We start from the raw sequence: 20,125 nt of genomic DNA, 5'->3' as shown, positions 1-20,125 counted from the left end.
GGAGCTGGCGGGCACAGCTCGCTGTCTTGGTGTGTCCCCCGCCCCAGGACCCTCACCCCCATTCCCCAGGAGAGGTGCACATGCTGCTCCACAGCCCGCGGCCGTGGGTTCGCTCCCTTCCCGCAGCCCCTCCCTGGGCTGGGGGTGTCTGGGGGTGCCAGGGGGGCCCTTACATCCAGCAGCAGCCGCACCACATCCGTCTTGCCGCAGAGGGCCGCCTCGTGCAGCGCTGTGCCCGCCTTGGTTTGCCGGTTGATGTCGATGCCAGCCTGCAGCAGGAGCCTGCGGGCAGACGGCGAGGTCAGCGAGGTGGGGGGGACCGGGCTGCCCTCCCTGCCCACGGCACCTACCGGATGATGTCGATGTGGCCGTTCTTGGCGGCGAGGTGCAGGGGGCTGGTGCCGTTGGGGTCCGTGGCGTCCCCCGGCTTGGGCTCCAGCAGCGCCGCGCACATGTTGCTGTTCAGGAGCAGTTGGACCACCTGGCTCAGCAAATACAGACGGAGCAGGGCTGCAAGGGTGGCTCAGCCGCCTGCCGGGGCTGCGGCCCCCCCGGCCCCTGGCTCCCCTCCCTGCTCTGGCCCTCCTCCAGCAGCCGGAGATCCCCCACAGCAGTGACACCACGGGCCCCCACAGCCATCCCTCCCGGGGGCAGCACCCCCAGGGACCTCGCCGTGCCCCCCGCTACCTCCCAGTCTTCCTCTCCGGGATCCCGGCCCTGCGAGGACTTACCCCGACCCGGCCAAACTCGCACGCCAGGTCCAGGGGCGTCTTCCCCGAATTGTCCATGATGCAGGGGTTGGACTGGTGCTGCAGGAGCATCTCCGACTGCGGATGAGCGAGACCCCAGCTCGGCGAGGGCAGGGAGGGCGGCACGGCCCCCCCGCCACCACCACACCCCGCCGCCGGCCCCACCGTACCACGTCGTAGTGCCCGTGCTGTGCTGCCAGGTGCAGGGGGATCTGGCCCTCGTCCGATGGGATGTTGACGGAGGAACCCGCTTTCAGCACCATTTTCATGGGCTCCTTCTTGCCTTGCCAAGCCGCGTAGTGCAGGGGCCGCATGCCTGCGGGCGGGCAGGACAGGCACGCCGTGAGCCCCTCAGGCATGCCGACACACCCGGCCAGAGCCCGCAGAGAGGCACGGGGCGGGGGGCCACGGCCAGGACCCCAGGACTCGCCTTTGTTGTCCTTGATGTCCACCGCAGCCTGCGCCTCCAGCAGCAGCGAGATGAGCTCCGTGTTGCCGTTGAGCGCCGCATGGTGCAGAGCTGAGAACCTGGGGACCAGCCACGGTGTCAGGGATCCCATGTCCCTGTCGCCTCCGCAGCCCCTGCCCGGCAGCGTGGCCTCAAGCCTGCACGCACCGCAGCACCCCAGGGCACCCACTCTGCCTCCCGCAGCCCCCTACACACACATGTCCCCGAACTCCCCAGACAACCCCACCTCTACACCCCTCCATGGGCACTCGGAGAAGGAGCTGCCGCAGGGACCCGCTGTGGCTGAGCCACAAGTCGAGCCAGGAGCCAGCCACGTCCCAGCGCGCAACAAGAGCCAAAAGGTTGGATGTGCTGGGGGAGATGTGGGTTTGCTCTCCAGCCCATCACTTTATTGAGCTTCCCCTGGGGCGCTGCAGCCGCAGGACAGACCCCCCCGACCCGCACGGTGGGACGCAGGGCTGGGGGTGCCGCCCAGCTGGGAGCGGGGGCTGGCGGCTCTGATTTGGGGATGCTGCAGCGAGAGAGGCGCAGATGAAACACTCGCTGGGGATGTTGAGACCCCATGGGGCTGGAGGCGATGGGCAGGGCAGGCATGGGGGTGAGGGTGAGGGGTGCCAGGGAGCCGCCCTCCCCGCTGACCCACTTCCCGCAGCCTGGCCCCGGCAGCACGACTGCGGGCACCGGAGTTGGGGGGGCCCAGGCTGCCAGATGGCAGCGGTGCCCCTGCCCGGTGCTGCGCCTTGCCGTGGGGCAGGGAAAGCCCCCGGCCCCGCTGTGCCACACCCCGCTCTGCTTTCCTCGGGACTGGCCAAACCGGGAGGCTCGTTGCTGGGAAGCAGGCCAGGAGCTGACCTACTTGCTGCTCCTGGCAGCGGCATCCTCCACGCGGCTGCGCTCGCACCCGCTACCCCCGCTGCTCCGGGCCCCGGTCACACATGGCATCCCTGTCCCATCCCCGGGGCCATCCTGGTGTCACCAGAGCACAGGAACGGACTACGGACCCCAGCGGGACCTGCCGGCCCCCACGGCCGCCTGGTGCCTGAGAGGTGGGTGGTGGGGCAGCGATCCCATCTGCCCCCCATCACTGGGGCCCCCAGCTGAGGGGCGTCCACGTCCCCACTGGGGAGCACGTTTCAGCCACCACGTTCCCTGCGGAGCTGCCGCCTGTGATCCCCCGGCGGGGAGCGGCGATGCGAGCAGACAGCTCACACAGGAGGCCGATCCCCAACGTCTGCCTGGGAAATGTCAACATTTTCCGCTCCAGCACCCTGCTCAAATCCGCTCAAGATGGTGCAAATCGCAGCCCTCCCCCAGGCTGCCTCAGGGGCTTCCCCCGGCACGGCCCAGCCGGCCACAAAGGCCGCAGGACGTGCAGGGCACCGTCCTCCAGGCAAGTGGCGGGACACCAGCACGGTGCTCACTCAGGGTGCCAACCAGCCCAGGAATCAGCAAGCACAGCGGAGATGGGGAAACTGAGGCATGGCACCGGGGCTGGCTAAGCTGCACAGCAAGCCAGCAGCAGAGCAGAGAGCGCACAGGCTGCAGGCTGGGTCTGCCCTGCACGTTCCCAAGGGATGATCCTTTCCAGGAGCAGCGCTGGAGGCTGGAGGTTGCTCCCCTGTCGCAGGGCTGCTCCGGCACCGGCCAAGCTGGCTGGTAGCCGCAGGCAGTAGCAGGCAGGGCATGAGCGGGGGCCCTGCCCGCAGCTCTCGACTGCCATCCCAGCCCCGCCGCGATGCACAGCCCTCCGGCAACCTGCCGACCCCGGCAGCCACTGCATGAGGGGGTCTGTGGGGTGATACATCCCCTCGCCCTCCCCACATCGCGCCCTCCAGCCCCTGCCCCGCGCAGGCAGCGCCACGCACCCGCCCCACTGCTGGCTGGCGTGCCCACATGCTCCCGCTGCTGTGCACGCATGCTCGCGCACGCAGACACGCTTGCATGCACACACACGCTCAGCTGCACATCCGCACTGTTGCATGCACCCGTGCATGCACACACGTGCACACGCGCGGGCTGGCAGAGCCGATGCACCAGCGGCTACCAGGGGAAGCCCACTGCCACCGCTCTGGTGCCAGGGCCCTGCTTGGGGGGCGAGGATGAGGAGTGACCCAGGCTGCTGTGGCTGCGCATCCCCAGGGCGCGCCCTCCCGTTCCTGACCCCATCCGGCCTCTCCGCTCACGTGCCATTTCCATGGCCACAGCGGAGCCGTCCCTGGGGATCAAGCGGCATTGCCAAGCGGCACTGTGCAGCCCTGTGTCCTGCCACCCCACTCAATGGGGGGGCACAAGGCAGGGGGAGCCGGGGGGCACGGGGGGGCAGCTGCTGCCCAGCCCTGCAAGCATCTCTCCCCGCTCCCACTGCAGCCCCCCTTCTCTGAGGGGCTCTGGCTGCCTTCCTGCGCTGGTGGCCTCATTAGCGTGATTAGCAGGGGGTGAGCCCGCGGCCCCCTGCCCCGCTCCTTCCCGCCTGTTGGATGCCGGCTGCGAAGCGGCGCACCAGCGGCACAGCCCAGTGGGGTCATCGCTCGCCCACCCGAGCCCCGAGCCTGCGGTGAGAGCTGGGAAAAGGCCGGCAAGACGTGGGGCACAGCTCTTCCTCTGCCTTTCAGCCCTCGCCTCCTGCCTCCTCTGATGCCCGAGGCTGCTACGTGCAAGCCCACCGGCTCAGGGGTGCAGGCAGGGCTCAGCCGTGCTGGCTAACAGGGGCAAGAGCCCTTACCCACCCAGACCCCGGCAGCTCGACTGCATCACTGCAGAGAGCCCGGCATGCCCACACAGTCACACAAGACTCCTGCTCGCTGCAACTTGTGCTGCACGCATGGCTGGGCACGCGCACCCCTGCTCGCGGCACCCCACGGCACGCGCACCCTTGCCCACGCACCCCACTGCATGCATGCCCGGGCACGGGGCTCCCACTCACCCGTCGGTGTCTTGGAAGTTGACGTTGACTTTCTTTGCTGATCCGAGGAGCTCTGGGAGGGAGGGAAGGGGACAGGATGTTAGAGCAGCGCGGGAGGCGGCCGGGGCAGAGACCGGAGGTGTACCGGGGAGGTGACGTGGCTGCAGCTCCAGGTTTCCCTCCCCACCAAGGTTTCGGCTCCCTGCAGCTCTGTGGCCTGGGCCGGGGCACAGCGTGGTGCCGTGCAGGGCTGCCCAACCCTGCGGGTAGCTGCAGGCAGGAGGGCTCGGCATGGAGGGGTCCCCGCTGATGGCGGCAGAGCCCGAGGGCCTCTCCTGGCACCAGGGTCTCCATCCACCCAGGCTGCTGTGGGTTTGCCTGGGGTTCCCTCCCCAGCTCCTTCGCCTCGCTGGGGCTCTGGCATGGCCCTATGGAGCCCAGCGCCATACCGAGCTGCCGGGCTGGACTGCTTTGGCAGAGCGGGGAGCTCGGCACGCTCCCCTGTGCCCCAGCATGTCCCCTGCCCCTGCAGCCCCCCACCCAGCCCTGCCCCACTCCCACCCCACACCTGCCTGTGTGGGAAAATAAACCGCCTCGGGGCAATCCAATTAGCACCAGGAGGAAGGATGGAGCCAAATTTACATAAGATTTAACCGAAAAATGCCACTCAGGCTTTCCAGTGAGCCTGCTCTACCTCGCAGCCCCCAGCTGGGAGCCGGAGCAGGAGGAGGAGGAAGAGGAGGGTGGCTGCAGCATGGCAGAGCCCTGGGCTGGGGACCCATGCAGCAGTCCCCATGCCTGCCGCAGCGAGCCAGCACCGGCACAGCCCTGAGCCTACGGGAAATAACTCAAAGGCTGCACAGCCCGGCAGGGAGAAGGGGCGGCCATCCTCACCCCGGCAGCTCAGCAGGAAGCATGCCTGGGACAAGCGCACCGGAGACAAGCACTCACTGGGAGAAGCCAGCTGGAAGGGACAACTTCAGGCGGGGAAGGGAGCCGTGGGGCCAGAGGGACGCTCCTGCGCACCACGGCCACAGCCTTGCTCGCTCACCCGGTACTGTGTCTCCTTGTCAGCATCCCAGTGCGATATTCAATTATTCGGCACAAAGGGTTGCGTCAGCAAACGGGGCGCAGGGGGCACCGGCAGCGGGAAGGGTGGCTGTGCCTGGCCCTGATGCATGAGCCTGGGGAGCGGTGCCGGGCCAAGACATCCCTGCATGGGCCACGCATGGCAGACAGTCCCAGGAGCGGCCGGGACGGTGGCAGAGGTTTCTCCCTGCTCACACAGAGGGTCCCAGGCTCTGGCACCCAGCACCGGCTCCCTCCTGCGCTCCATCGGCCACCCGACAGCCCGAGCCGCAGGTCATTTGCTAACGACAACGCAGCCTGGTGCCGACTGGTGCCGACGGGCAAGAGTTACGGAGGACGGCTTCTGAACAGCCACAATGATCGGCCACCGGCCACCAGGTCCCCAGCCTCTCCTCCTGGCACACAGTGCCATGGGCTGCTGTGGGATGAGAATAGGCACTGTGGGGTCCCCCAGGACACAGGGAAGGATGGGGCATCACGAGGTCCCCAGGTGGGGAGGGACAGGGCACAGGGAGGGACAGAGCTCTGCTGGGTCCCTGCAGCCAGCCCCACTCACCGTCCTTCCAGCACACAAAACGCCACCAGCTCCAGCGCCACGTAACGGGCAGCCTGCCTCGCCCCGGCAGCCCGCTCTGTTTAACACATTAATCAACCTCCCCAGCAACAAATCCCCATCGGGGTAACTGGAGCCCGGGAATGGCCCCACACATCCCATACCCACTGCAGCATCCCTGTGCTCCCCGGGAAAGGGTCAGGCACTGCTGGCGGGCAGAGCCCCTGGCACTGGGACCGACCGCAGCGGACGGGGCTGAGCGGGTCCCTGCCAGCCCCGAGCTGTCGCCAGGCTCCCAAACAAAGGTGCCATTCAGTGCCGGTGGAGAGGAGCCCAGGGTCGCTTCCGCTGCCGCCCGGCGCCAAGAAGCAGCTCCCAGGAGAAGGGGGCCGAGCTGCCCCCCAGGGATGCAAATGGCCGGCGGACAAAAGGAGCCGGCAGGCACAGGAGCGGCACCATGCCCAGCACTGGCTCCAATCTCCGGCCCCGAGATGGGCCCCGCTCCGGCTAACGGGTCCTTGCAGACAGACGGACGGATGTCAGCAGGTCTGCGGTGCCTGGCCTTTCCCACGGGTTGCTCCCAGTGAGGGGCTGGGATGAGGCAATGCCGGGGTATCAGTGTTGTGGGGTGCAGCAGTGATGCCGACAGCGTCACCGCTGCACCCTGCGACACCAATCCCCAGGGGCATGCCAGCAGCCCCCGGCACCGGCCAAACCGGCATCAGCCGAACACACCGTAGCGGCACATCTCTCCTCCCTGCACCTGCAGGAGAGGCTGCGGCTGCCAAAATCTGTTTAGCACTTCCATCAACACCCGTGCCAAGTGCTTAGTCAGTGACTTCCAGCCGCGCAGCGGTTTGACTTTCGTTAAAGCTCTGGCAGCGGCCGCGAGCCTGCCGGTGCCCGTGCCGGGCTGCGGAGAGCTCAGGCCCCGGCCTGGCTTCAAGTGCTGCCGGGAAAAGGTCTCCAGGTGTAGCATCGGTCTGATGGGGTCCCCTGGGGAGCAGCCGGGTGGTCCCACGTCTTCCTGGGGTGCAGCACCCCGGGGTGCCGCCAGCTGCCCAGCAGCATGGTGAGCTGCGGCTGGTGGCATGGATGGTGGCACGGCGGCTGGCACCCCAGCGGGACCAGGCCGAGGCCCCAGGTGGTGGGAGCTGGCGTGGCACTGGCAGAGAATCAACCCCATGTCTGCACCAGCACCGGGGCCCTTGAGGGGTGGTGGCTTTGCACCGGCAGCGGGCAGGGCAGGGAAGGCAGCGGCTGCCGCGCCAACCAGCACCACCAAAGCTCCTGAGGGGCTGCGAGCAAAACCCTCATGCCATGGTCCCACAGCCCAGCAATTAAGCCCCTCCCGTAATGGAGCGGCGTGCTTGCCCGGCACAGCATTGGCAGCCTGGCATGGGGCACGACAGAGCGGTGCCAAGGTAGCAGAGCCGCGGCCAGAGCCTGGAGCCCAACCGGGCCCTCGGCACGGCCACACCGCGGCTGGGTGCTTGCGGTTCCTGGGGCAGGGAGAGCAGGACGGGCACCCCAACGTGCCGCTGGATCCGCAGCCCGGGGCCCTCTCAGCCCCACTGCCACTATGAGGGATTTGCAGCCTGTCTGGGGGCAGCGAGACACGGGAGAGCTCGTTAGTGGCTGGGAAGCACAAGGAAAACTCCTCCACTAACAAGGGAGAGGGAAGGGAGCTGAGAGCGCTGCCAATTAAAAATACCGGCTACAAAAGGAGACAGGCGCGGTGGGGAGGAGAGCAGGGCTCCTGCACGGCCACGCTGCCAGTGGGCACCAAGTGTCTCCCTGGCTGTCCTCCCCGCCGGGATCGCCGCAGGGGTGATGGAGAGCACCGAGCACCCACAAGCACCCGTGAGCACCGTCCTGCCCTGCCCGCGCAGGGGCAGATGCTGGGGCCATCAGGCAGCTGTTGCAGCACGGTACTGAGCAGGGTCGGGCAGGACCACATTGCCGGCCCCGGGAAAGGGGGACGTGCTGCATTGCCAGATCCAGCGAGCCTCAGCACCGCCGGGTCCAGCTCTAGCCCGCAACTCCTGCGCGCACCAAGAGCTGCAGCTGTCTGCCATAGACACCGACTATAAACAGCGTCTGCCGCGAGTAAACACCGCCACGGGGAGCTCAGCCCAGCCACTGCTCCCAGAAATGCCTTTACTTAAACAGAAGGATGACAGTAGCTACATGCACGCTTGAATTCAGCCCGGCGCTCTGCGTGCAGCGAGGGCAGCGAGCTCCTCGCCGGCCTCGTCCTCCCCTGCCACGCGCCGGCCTGAGCCGGCCACCCCGCAGCAGCGACAGCCCCAGGCGGGCACCGCGATGGCAGGCGATGCACGAGCCGGTTGCACGTGCAGGGCCGGGCGTGCACGGGGGAGCCGCTCTGCCTGACCCAGGGTCCGGCCGCACGTCACCCTGACCCCCTGCACCCCGGCACTGTGCCTGGCAGCTGCTCCGGGCATCTTGGTGCACACCATGGGGAGACCCCTGTCCCCAACCACAGCTCCAGGCATCCCAGTGCATGCCGCAGGGAGATCCCCATCCCAACTGCTGCTCCGGGCACCCTGGTGCACACTGCAGGGAGACCCCCGTGCCCAACCACGGCTCCGGACATCCCAGTGCACACCAAGGGGAGATCCCCATGCCCAACCGCTGCTCCGTGCATGCCAGTGCATGCCGCAGGGAGACCCCCGTGCCCGGCTGCTCCAGCCCTGTCCCTGCACACGTGTCCGAGGCCACGGCCCCACACGGTGGGACTCCGCAGTGCCCCCGGGGGCTCCTCTCCCTTCCCGGCAGTGGGGCCACACAGCACCCGTTAGCATGCTCATGCACCAGCCCCCTGCATCTGCAGCCAGTGCAGCGCCAGCAGCGATCGATGCCCAGCCGGGGCACGGGGGCTCCCGGCCAAGCCCCCGCTGACGAAGCACATCCTCGCCCAGCTCCCCCCCGGCAGCGCCACGCCAGCTCGCAGGGAGAGGGCGGCTGCTCCGAGCAGATGGCTCCAGCCTCTGCTAAATCAACATCTAATTAATGAGGGGAAAGCCGTCACTGCCCCCTCCCCAGCTTGGCAGCGGTGAACAAGCCGGGGCAACCCCCCCAAATCCTCTTCCCCATCCCTTCCATCACCCCACTGCAATGGTTCCCCCTCCCCTCCAGTCCCACCATTCCTGTCGCTTCCCCCCTCTGCGGCAGGACCCCTGTGTGTCCCCCTCCAAGCACAACGGGGACTCCCGGGACCCCACAAGCAGGATGACACCGAGTACCCACAGGGAAGACATTCACGGCAAAGCCAAGCGCCTGTTTCAGAGGAGGAGGGGAGGACCCTGCAGCGGCATCGCTGTGATCTGCCGGATAAAGGAAGCATCCAAAATAGCTGCTCTTAATTATATCCTTGCTGACGAGCACCACGCAAACAACGGGCGCTGCAAGCACTCGCTGCACGAGGAGCCCTGGCACAAGTGGTCTTATTCCTTGCAGCGGGGATGGGGTCCACGCTGTGGGGTCCCCATGGGGGCACGTGCGTGGGCAGAGCGCGTGACTACGCGCTCTGCCCACGCACGTGCCCCCATGGGGACCCCACGGAGGTGGCCACAGCAGCCCCGGCTGAGACCGGTGATGATGGGGACGCCGGGGAGCCGGTTCTTGCCACTGTCAGACAGCAAAAGGCTTGTACTCCTGCAGACAAGGTCGTGTCAAGCGCCAAGGCCGGCGCGATGTTCAGATGCTAATGAAGCCGTTATCATCTTCTGATCGATTTTGACTGTATAAATAATGCACCGGGAAGCTCGCGGGCTGCTCACTGCCTGGGAAGGGATTGCCTGGGGCAAAGAGGTGGCAGGGATGGGATGGACACATTGCAGCCCAGTGCCCACCACAGCTGGATAACTACTGCCCACCACAGCTGGACACCATAGTGCCCATCACAGCTGGAAAACAACCGCCCACCACAGCTGGACGCCTATCACAGCTGGATAACAACTGCCCATCACAGCTGAACACCCCAGTGCCCATCACTGCTGGATAACAACTGTCTATCACAGCTGGACATCACAGTGCCTGTCACAGCTGGACACCCACCAGCTGGACAGCCAGTTCCCATCACAGCTGGAAAACAACTGCCCATCACAGCTCGACGCCCATCACAGCTGGATAAAAACTGCCCATCACAGCTGAATACCCCAGTGCCCATCACAGCTGGACACCGCAGTGCCTGTCACACCTGGACACCCAGCAGCTGGACAACCAGCTCCCATCACAGCTGGAAAACAACTGCCCATCACAGCTGGATAACACTGCCCATCACAGCTGGACACCCCAGTGCCCGTCACACCTGGACACCCAGCTGGGTGCCCCAGTGCCCATCACAAGCCATTCCCCAAATCCCAAGGCACTCTTGGGGGGTGCTGGCCCCGTGCCCAGCGCACCTGCTGGTGCTCCGGCTGCCGGGCTGGGCCCTCGAGCCGAGCCTTCCCCGGGGAGCGGAGAAATCTGCACTTCAAAATCAATAGGCTGTGGCAGCCTGAGTCACGGTGCTGCAGCAGCGCAGGCAGGGCTGTCCCCCGGGGCCGGGATGAAGCAACTTAAATGCAGCTTTCTAGAGGCAGCAGGGACTCCTCTAATTTTTATTTTATTTTTTTTTTTTCAAAAAAAAGGAAACTTCGATTCCAAGGGACGACGAGGGGCTGAACTTGCAGGCTGTCAGGGCAGGTCGGGACGGGGGATGCGGGTGCACCCCAGGCAGAGCTGACCCGCTAAATACCTGGGGCTGGAGCCGGCCAGGGGACCCAGCACCCCCCTGTGCCTGCCAGGACTGTGCTGGGGCAGTGGTGCACACCAGCATCTACCGCGAGCATCCCTGCTCTCCCTGCCTTGCCAAGCCCTATCCTCACCCGACCTTTGCCGCGTGGTGCCACGGAGCCTGGCTGAGCCGTTCACCACCAGCGCTGCATCAGCCAGATTCCCCTGGGGCAGCTCTGGCCCCTCCAGGGCTTCCCCCAGCCCTGGTTTGGGGCTCAGCCGTGCAGCCCCCCGGCTCTGCAGGTGCTCCCTCCCAGCGCGGGGTCGCTGCCTGCGAAGTCCCGACAGCCTCCTGCCCGCTCCGGACTGCCGGCAAACCCGCTCACCCCCGAATAACACACAGTGCCACGCTGCTCTGCTGCGCGAAGGATGCCAGTGACTCGGCCCCGTGCGACCGGGGATGCAGGGAAGCCGGCAGCAGGGATGGGCTGGGGTGCGGGCAGCGGAGCGACAGGTCGGCTCTGGCCCCACAGGTGGGACACAGGGTGCTGCGCTCAGCCCCGCGGAACCAGCACCAAGTATCACACCAGCCCCGTCGCGCCCATTGCCGCCGGCCCGGTGCCAGCCGTACGCCCACCCTCGTCTCCGCGGAAATGCGTGTTGGTGCTGCTTCCACAGAGCCTTAATTGACAGCCTGCTCTCCCCGCGCCAGGGCGGCGGCAAACAGGTAATTTTCAGTAATCACCCTGGCTGGAAGGAGTCACCGCTGGCACGGCGAGGCTGCCACGGTGGGGGACGGAACGCGGCTGCTCAGGGCCACCGCCAGCCTGCGTCCACCTGTCCGTCTGCATCCCAGCAAAGCTGGCACCAGGCATCCTCAGTGCCTGAGCAGAGGCTGCCCAGGACAAGGGAGCAGAGAGGCGCAGATGCTGGCACCACTTGATTCCACCCCTGCTTCCGTCCTCCCCATCTCCTCCGTGGGGCCAGGGAGCCCCGGGAGGACCAACCCCAGCCACACCGGCCCGCAGGGAGGAACCAGTAACTTTGTGTACCTCAAAGCATCGTTAACTAACGAACAGTCACTATCATCTGGCCTCCCACGAACCCAGCCACAGCCCAGACGTCGCTGGGAAGTGGTGGGGAGCTCCCCGATGTACATGGAGCGTGTGCCCATGTGTGCACGCGTGTGTGTGTGGGCAGCCCAGGTAAATAAGAGGGCAATAAGCAATGCTGCAGCGCTGGGCTCTGAGCTCCTGCACCGTGCACGGGGAAAACAGGCCCTGGAGACTATTTTAAACATGGTGCCTTTAGTGCCATCATTCATCCTCCACACAACATCCTGGCTTCTGTGCGTGCCGGCGCACCGTGCCCACCCGTGCACTCTCTGCACTGCAGCGGCTTTCCCGGTGGTGCCTGCGGGCAGGACGGGCATGGCAATGGGCAGTCCTGTGGGCACATGGGCTGGCAGCTCAGTGATGCCGCAGTCACTGCCGGGGCGGATGGGCAGCAGCACGTGGATGGGCAGTCAGGCGATGCCGTGCAACTGCCCTGAGCACCGGGAGCCCAGACGGAGGCGTCACACTGTTCCCGAGGGCCTGGCAGCGCTGCAGGGGAAGGGCAGGGCTCGCAGGACCTGTCCCAGTGTCCCCAGTGGCCCCAGCACAGTGGGCACCGGAGGGGGGCTGGCAGGGGCAGTGCAGGACCACCTGCCCCATCCCTGCCAGGAGCCAGGGCTTGGTCAGAGACAGCCCCAGGATCCGCGCACGCCGGAGCGGAGACAGCTGGGAGAATAGCTGCTGCGGAGCTGCACAGCCGCGAGGAGTGCGCTGTAAACAGCCCAGCTGCAATGCAGGAGCCGGGCAGGCGGCTGCTTTGTCTGCTCCAACAGCTCCGGCAGCCACGGACCAAAAACCTACGGGGGCCTCGGCGAGGAGGCGGCGCAGAGCCAGGCTCCCAGCAGCCACATCTGGAAGGGATCAGCCGGCGGCTGCCACCGCCGCTGCCGAGAGCCATCCCCAGCGCCGAGCCCCACGCCAGGCCAAGGAGGAGGCACTGCCGAAGCGGCCAGCAGAGACGGCCCCAGGCACACGGCTGCATAGGGCAGATGCACATGGGCACACGATGCACACGGGCACATGCATGCACATGGATGCACAGGGGCACACAATGCACATGGATGCACAGGGGCAGATGCACATGGGCACACGCATGCACATGGATGCACAGGGGCACACAACGCACACATGCACAGGGACAGATGCACATGGGCACACGCATGCACGGGGGCAGATGCATGCACACAGATGCACGCATACACACAGGCACATACATGCATAGGGATGCACACAGGTACACATGGATGCGCACTGGCAGATGTGCTGGTGCAGAGCAGCCAGCTGCTGGCGGGCATGGTGCTCAGAGAAGCAGTGCCTGGGCTGTGCCCATGGCAGCTACTTGGGCACCAGCTCCAACCTACTCTGTCTCCTGCTGATACGGGCCGTGGCAGGGCACAGAGCCGGGGTCCCGTCGGTCTGCTGCGCCCCGGGGCAGCCCAGCCCCACAACCACCTCAATCTGCTCAGCTCTCACCAGGCAGTGACCTTGCTGGTGACCCCCAAGGAGACCCAGGCAGATTCAGCATTACCCCGCCAGCCGATCTCTCACACCATCCCAGCACTGTGCTTCCCCGGCCAGATGGCTTGCGCCGGGCACCGGCACCCATCCATCACCGGAGCAGGCCCATGCTGAGGCCGGTGCTGCGTCCCTGGCTTCCCATTTCTCAGGCTGATTGCCCCTGTCGCTGCGGAGCCCAGCGTTAAACACCTCATTTTCTACTCCCGTATTGAGTTGGAAAATACTATTAACATTTCATTACAGCTTAAAGATCCCTCTCAGCCCGGCATGAAGAGCCAGCCCGCTGGCGGGATCGCTCCTGCGCCGGGCAGGCTGCGCTGGCCCCCATCCCTCTGGGGAGAAAGGACAGGGATGGGAAGTCCCACACGCTCCAGCTGCGGGATGGGATGGTAACCCAGGGCAGAGGTGGACATCAGCACTGCACGCCGGCTCAGTGACCAGCCCGGCACGATCTGTACCCATGGCACGCTCAGCCGCAGCCGGGGCACAAAGCGGCAACAGAGCAGCAGCATCCACACAGGCCAGCATGAGCCTGGGCGCTGCCGCATAGGTTTTGCTTCCCAACGCCTTTCCCTCGCCCGCAGGAGCCCGGCCCCGCAGCATCAGCCATTAAATACCAGCAAATTAGTTCTCCAACGCTCTCCCGACAGTGCCTGACCACTTGTGAAAGGCACCTTTAGCCGCCGGCTGGGGAGGACAGCACGCAGCAGGTTCATGACCCGCGTTCAGCCGGAGGCTCACCAGCCCCGGCTCTTCAGGGTGACCGGCGGTGCCCAGCCCCGGTGCAGCGGCACACACCGCTCCCACACCGCCACCAGGATGGAGAGCACCACGGCAAACACGTTCAAACACAGCCCTGAGCATCGCCCCAGAGCCAGGCGGTCCCCTCCACCGCTCACCCCGCCAGCGACACACACAGCTGCCACCCACCACGTGCCCGGGGCCGACAGTCACCAAGGACCCACCGCTGCTTTGACACCTGCCTGGGCTCTGGCACAATGCTGTGCAGCCGCCGTCCATGGGCGTCACCACCGTGGGGCCCAGCAGCCGCCAACGGGGTCCTGTGGGCACAGGGGGAACGGGAAGGGGTTGGGGGCACCCAGGCGTGCCGAGCCGGGGAGGGGGCTGAGCGCAGCCTTTGCCGGCAGCTGGGAAGGGGAGGAAAGGCTTAAAGGGAGCACACCGGAGCAGGGGAGAGGAGCCAGATGCCAGCCTGGCTACTGGAAACCCAGCTGGGCTGGCAGGGAAGGGGGCGGCTGCAGAGGGGGGCTTGGGGGACCCATGGCACTCAGCCCTGAGCACCCACAGCACTGTCACCCTCGGATCCAGCCTGGCACTGCCACGTCCCCAGCCACTCCCTGAGAGCATCATCCCACCACGGTGCATGTGCAGCGAGGAGCATGCCAGCACCCGGCAGCAAGGTCCTCGAGGCTGCCTCGTGCAGGAAACAGCCAGAGCCCTGGTGGCCTCGGGAGAGCCCCGGGCACGAGGGGCCACCCGCCGCCGGCAAAGGGCTAATTGGTGCCAAGCCAGGTGAATTTGGGACTGCAGCAAAAAAATCCAGGCCAGCGAGGAAACCTCGAGCTGGGAGCAGAGCTGCCAGCCCACGGCCCCACTGCTCCTGAGCGTTGGTGGCCAACAGCCCCAGGTCCTCTGCAGCATCCCCCAGCGGGCAGGGACCCTGCAGCCGGCCCCGAAACGGGAGATACGCCGGGGCGGCAGAGGGGCAGAGGAGGGTTCGCACCCGCAACCCCAGCCCAGCCAGAGAGAGAGGCAAGAAAATGTCAAATAATGAGATGTCACCCCGGGCTGAGTAATAATCCCCCTCTGGAAGGAAACTTGGCACACGCCAGCCTGCGCCCGGCTGCCAAGTCCTGCTGGGAGCGAGGTTTCACATGTGGGCTAGAAACCCCCAAGAAGTTTATAAGGGACCCGCTGACACACCGTTAAGCACGGCAGCAGCAGGAGCTGCTCGGCCCCAACTGCCATCCCGCACGGCCCTGAGGCCCCACGCCTGGGACATGGCAGGGATGCACCGACGTTGCCCCGTGCCAGCATCGCCCCGTGCACACCAGCCCGTCCCCTTGGCGTTTCGCCCCTTAATCCGCACTGAGGAGATTGGGGGGCCACAGGAGCAGCACCCTGCCACGGGACGGGGGATGCGCGGGGGGCCAGCACCCCTTTGCAGCACCCCCAGCATGGCCAAGCTGCCACAGGGTCTGGCCCCGCAGCCCCATCCTCCGGCTCCAGGCGTCCTGCCCAGCGCTGATGGCTCTGGAGGCCGGTGGCACCCGGCGGCTCCGGTGTCCCGGTGAGCACTGCCTGCTCCCCCCCTGCCTGGGCTTTCTCTGCAGCGAGGAGGGGGCTGCCCCAGCGCCCGTGGCCGTGGCGCGGCAGCAGGAGCCATTAGGGGCAGCTGCCACCTGGGGAAGTTTCCTGCGTTACCGGAGGGCCGGGGGGAACGGGGCAGCTCCGGCGGCTGCCGGCCACGTGCGCCCCGGGCACTGCACCACAATTGGATTTGCAGCTGCCCTGCCTTTTACTGCATGGAAATTGAATTGTAAAATGTCAAAGACATTTCCTAACTGCGCCATATTAGCCTGGTTTTATTAAATACTGTTATCAGAGGAGATTATTAATGCAATCAAATGCAGGCAAAAAAACCCAGAATTAACTGGCCGCCGCGCAGGAGGACGCGCTGGGGGCAGGAGGCAGCCGGCGAGGCCCTGCCTGGGGTGCCCATGTCCCCAGGGGGTCTGGCTCCTGCCTCCCGCTGCCCCCGCATCCCAGACCACTGGCAAAGCAGCGATCCCGCCTGGCTGCTGCAGCTCTGCTTGCATCCCGGGATGGGTCCCCACCGAATGGCAGCACCCCAGAGGGTGACAAGCCTGGGGGTGCTCGCTGACCTTTGGGGTCCCTCCCCTGCTGCCTACTCCCAGGCAGGCTGCCCACGCTGCCTGCACCGTGCACACCCCTCCGAGGAGCTGCCTGGCTCCTGTCCGATCTTTTCACCCGTAGTGGGCTCTGCCTGCCACACACGGCCCGGAGCTGGGAGCAGCATGGCCAGAGGCAGCCGTGGGGCCAGTGGGGCTGGGGTCCCTACCCGGGCGGGGCAGGACCTGCTCCCCGCATGCAGCAGCAGGGTCAGGGCTGGCTGGGATAAGCCCCGAAATGCCGGGGCTGCTGCCAGTGACACGCGGGGCAGGACGCAGAGCCCTGTGCAGGCAGCAAGGTGGGAGCAGGGGTCTCCCACCCAGGGCAGGGGCACTCCAAGAGCTGCCTGCGCTTCAGCACCTGCACCCCCGGGCAGTGGGGCCAGGTGGGGCTGGGTTACCCCGGCATAGTGGGGCACAGGGCCCCGTGCCCAGGTCCTGAGCCCCACCAGGCAGCGCGGCTCGCCTGACCCCGGGCGTCCCGGAGCGAGGTACCCAGAGCTCCAGCGGCGCACGAGGACACGAGCCCCAACGGCAGCCTGCGGGACCAGGATGGCACCGAGGGCCAGGCGCAGGGGGGGCAGTGCAGCCCCATGGGACGCAGCCCTGGCTCCCACCTGCACAGCCGGGCTGCAGCCGGCCCCTGCCACACTGGGTGCTTGCCTGGCACCACGGGGCCACGTGCCAGGGCATCTCCTTCGCCGCACGAAGCCGCCCCGTGTGGAAGCGCTTTACAAAGCCCCCCAGCCTGGTGAGAGAAGAAGCCGGGGCAGAAGGGCCCGGCCCTCAGCTCGAGGTCCCTCTCGCAGCATCGGCGGGTGCCACGCAGAAGCCATTTCCAAAGCGGACGAGCCGCCGGCGGAACCAGCCTCAGAGGGAAGGAGCCTGCTCTCTCCAACACACCATGGCTGAGGAACTGCGGCTCCGCTGCGCAGCACAGCGCAGCCCCGTCTCCCGCTGCCCGGGATGGGGATGGTGCGGCGGGCATGGACGCTGCTGAGGACACCCTGGGGCCCTGTCCCATCTCACGGCACCAGAGCCAGGGAGCCGAGGGGAAAACGCCAAGTCACTACAATTCTTCGAGGTAGCACGGGGAGGAGGGGACAGGGAGGGAAACAGTTTGCTGCCAAATCCCTGCATCTGATTTGCGTAACTTTCAGACAACCTCATCAATTATGGATGCCCGGGAAGCGAGCGCGGTGTGCGCTGCGGCCAGCCCGGGCCCCACAAACTCGTACTCCACAGGCTAAATCGGGCCCCACGTCTCCATAGCAACCCGTGTTAATTCACGCAGGGATTTTTAAAATCTCATTTCTTAAACCCCACATGAATAGGATATTATCCAGATAGCAGAGCTAAGTTACAAATCTTCCTGGTGCCGCACAGCGCGGGGAGCACCGGAGGCACGCGTGGGACCGGCACGCGGAGGGGGTGGGGGGGACATGGGGACGCCATGTACAGGGACAGCCCCTGCTCCGTGCTCTCCCACCCCGTGCCACGCACCGCTCCTCCAGCCCTGCTGCCACAGCCAGAGGCACTTGTGCACCCCAGGCCGGGAGCATGGCACCCACTGCCACGCACACGGCCCTGCTGCCGGGCAGGAGAGTCGGGTCCCATGGGGAAACAGCGCCAGAGCAGCCCGGCACCGGCGGGTTTGGCAGAGCTGGAGAAGTGCAGCCCAGCCAGGGCACGGGGCAAGCATCCAGGCCCACAGCGGGAATCTCCCCAACACCGGGCTGGCTGGACTCAGCCTCGCTGGATGTCCCTTGTCCCTCACCCGCGAGCCCGGTACAGGGAGCACCGCCAGCCCCCGTGGCCGTGGTGCCCGGTAGCCGGAGGGCTCTGCAGTGGGATAGCGGCTGGGGTGGGAGATGTGCAGCAGAGCAGGGCTGGGAAGGAGAGGGATGTGGGAGGAGGTGGTGGCACTCCAGCACCGCTGGCCGTTGCCACAGCAACACCAGCTGTGCGCCCGGGCCAGCGGGGATCAGAGAGGGGTGTGCGGGGGACAGCGCTGGGCACAGGCCAGGCATCCTCCCTGTCCCCCCACGCTGCTCTGAGAGGCCATGGAAGTGGCAGCACCCGGAGTGGGTTGGGATGATGGGGGCTCCGAGCTGGAGCCCCTTCTCTCCCCGCACAGGCCCTCAGCAGCGACAGCAACGATGGCACTGGGGACACGGGGGACACCACGCCGGCCCTGCATGGCAGCAGGACACGGGCTACACCATGCCAGCTCTGCACGGCATGAGGGACACCACACCGGCCCTGCATGGCACTGGGGACATGGTCGATGCCACGCTAGCCCTGCACTACAGTGGGGACGTGGGGGATGCCATGCCAGCGCTGCTCAGCACCCGGACACGGGGGATGCCACGCTGGCCCCGCTTGGCCAGGAACACCCCTGCACAGCCAGGGACAGGGGACACCGCACCAGCCCTGCATGGCTCCAGGGACGCGGGGGTGCCCATGTTTGGGGAGCTCTGGGCCCTGGAGGGAAAGACGTGGGGTGCGGCGGCAAAGGGGCTGTGTACCCAGTCACCCGATGGCACGCGAGTGCTCCCCGTGGTCCCTGCCTGTGCCCAGGGACGGTCCCCGGCCCCCCGGGTCGGCCCCACGCGCCAGGCCTGAAACCTGCGGCTGCATCAGCACCATGAATAATTCAGTCCCGGGTGGAACGCCTCAACAGAGCGGTTATATCGTACAGAGAGCAGATACTCATGGAGCTACACACACGTACACACAGAGATACACACGTACAGCCACACGTACACCCCCGCAGCCTCACGCCTGGACACGCACACTCGGTGCACACACGGAGCCGTGCAAACCCAGCCGCAGAGATGCACACAGGGAGATACCCATGGAGCCACATCCAAACACTCCCACACGGAGAAACACCAACACAGCCACATCCGAAGACACATATGCCAGGGTACACACCGATACACAAACACAGACACGCACCCAAACACAGACACACATGCACACCCAGCACGCACGTACACGCACACAGCCCCAGCCACACGCACACAGACACACGCGTGTGTGCGGGCACCGGCACCGCCGGTGCACACGCGCAGGGTCGGTGCACACACGCTCCACGCACACTCAGGCACCCGCAGCTGCCCCCAGCTCTGCCCGGCCGCAGCCCCTGCCCGTGCCCAGGCCAAGCCCCCCGCCTGCGCTGGCCCGGCCCGGCTCCCCGGGGACCCGGGGGCTGCTCCCGGGCTCACGGCAAGGGCAGCCCGGCCGTGCCGGGGCTTGCACCGGGACCGGCGGGGCGACCCCGTGCAGCGCCGAGCACCCGCGCAGCGCCCGGGGATGCTCCGCCATCGCCGCCCCCCCCCCCCCCCCGCCCCGGGGCGCCGCCGGGGGTCCCCGGCACGTCTACGGCCCCCGCCCGCCCGCGCCGCACCGGGGAAGGGCCGGGGATGCTCCGGGGCCGGGCAGGGCGCAGGGGCGGCATCCCGGCCGGGCCGCGGGAGCCGCGGGCGGGATGCGGGCCCCGAGCCGCCGCGCCCGCTGCTGCGATGCCGGTCCCCCCCCCCGCCCCGCGGCGCCCCCGGCCCGGCCCGGCCCCGCCGCCGCCGCACTCACTGGCTTTGCCGGGCTTGGGCCTCTGCAGCAGCTTCTGCACGGCCGCGACGTCCTCCGCCTTCACCGCCTGCACCAGCTCCTGGTCCTTGCCCATGGCTCCGCGGCGCCGGGGCTGCCGGCTGCGGGCTCACGGCCCGAGCATCCTCCGCGGCGCGGCGAGAGGCGGGCGACGCGGCTCGGCACGGCTCGGCACGGCTCGGCACGGCGCGGCGCGGCGCGGGCCCCCCCGCCCAGCCCGCTCCGGAGGCGGGGGCGGCGGCGGCGGCGGGCGCCCGGGGCGGGGCGGGGCGCGGCGGGGCGGGGGGGGCCGCACCGGGAGCGCGGGGGGCAGCGGGGGAGTTCCGGGAGGAGGGGGCGGGCGGGGCACGGGGATCCCCCTCCCCGGCGCGGGGGAAGGTGCCGGGGCCCGGGGGACGCCCCGGCGGGAGCCGCCGCTGCCGCGCAGCCGTGGCGTGTAACGAGC

At 67.3% G+C, this 20,125-nt stretch overlaps 1 protein-coding gene across 1 annotated transcript in view; it reads right to left on the bottom strand.

The window, feature by feature from the left end:
* CASKIN1 (CASK interacting protein 1) overlaps window positions 1–19,756 on the bottom strand; it is a 32,061-nt gene extending 12,305 nt beyond the window's left edge. Inside the window, exons 1-7 of the mRNA XM_059826650.1 lie at window positions 19,663–19,756; window positions 4,142–4,193; window positions 1,180–1,277; window positions 920–1,065; window positions 732–827; window positions 351–481; window positions 174–282 (exon numbers count right to left, since the gene is read on the bottom strand). Coding sequence (XP_059682633.1) covers window positions 174–282; window positions 351–481; window positions 732–827; window positions 920–1,065; window positions 1,180–1,277; window positions 4,142–4,193; window positions 19,663–19,756 — 726 coding nt within the window. The remainder of the gene's footprint in view (window positions 1–173; window positions 283–350; window positions 482–731; window positions 828–919; window positions 1,066–1,179; window positions 1,278–4,141; window positions 4,194–19,662) is intronic.
* Window positions 19,757–20,125: the final 369 nt, after the last annotated feature.

The sequence above is a fragment of the Gavia stellata genome, chromosome 18 (genome assembly GCF_030936135.1).
Source record: "Gavia stellata isolate bGavSte3 chromosome 18, bGavSte3.hap2, whole genome shotgun sequence".
NCBI classification, from domain to species: Eukaryota; Metazoa; Chordata; class Aves; order Gaviiformes; family Gaviidae; genus Gavia; species Gavia stellata.
The sequence above is the reverse complement of the archived record's forward strand: the minus strand, read 5'-3'. Positions and strand labels throughout refer to the sequence as shown.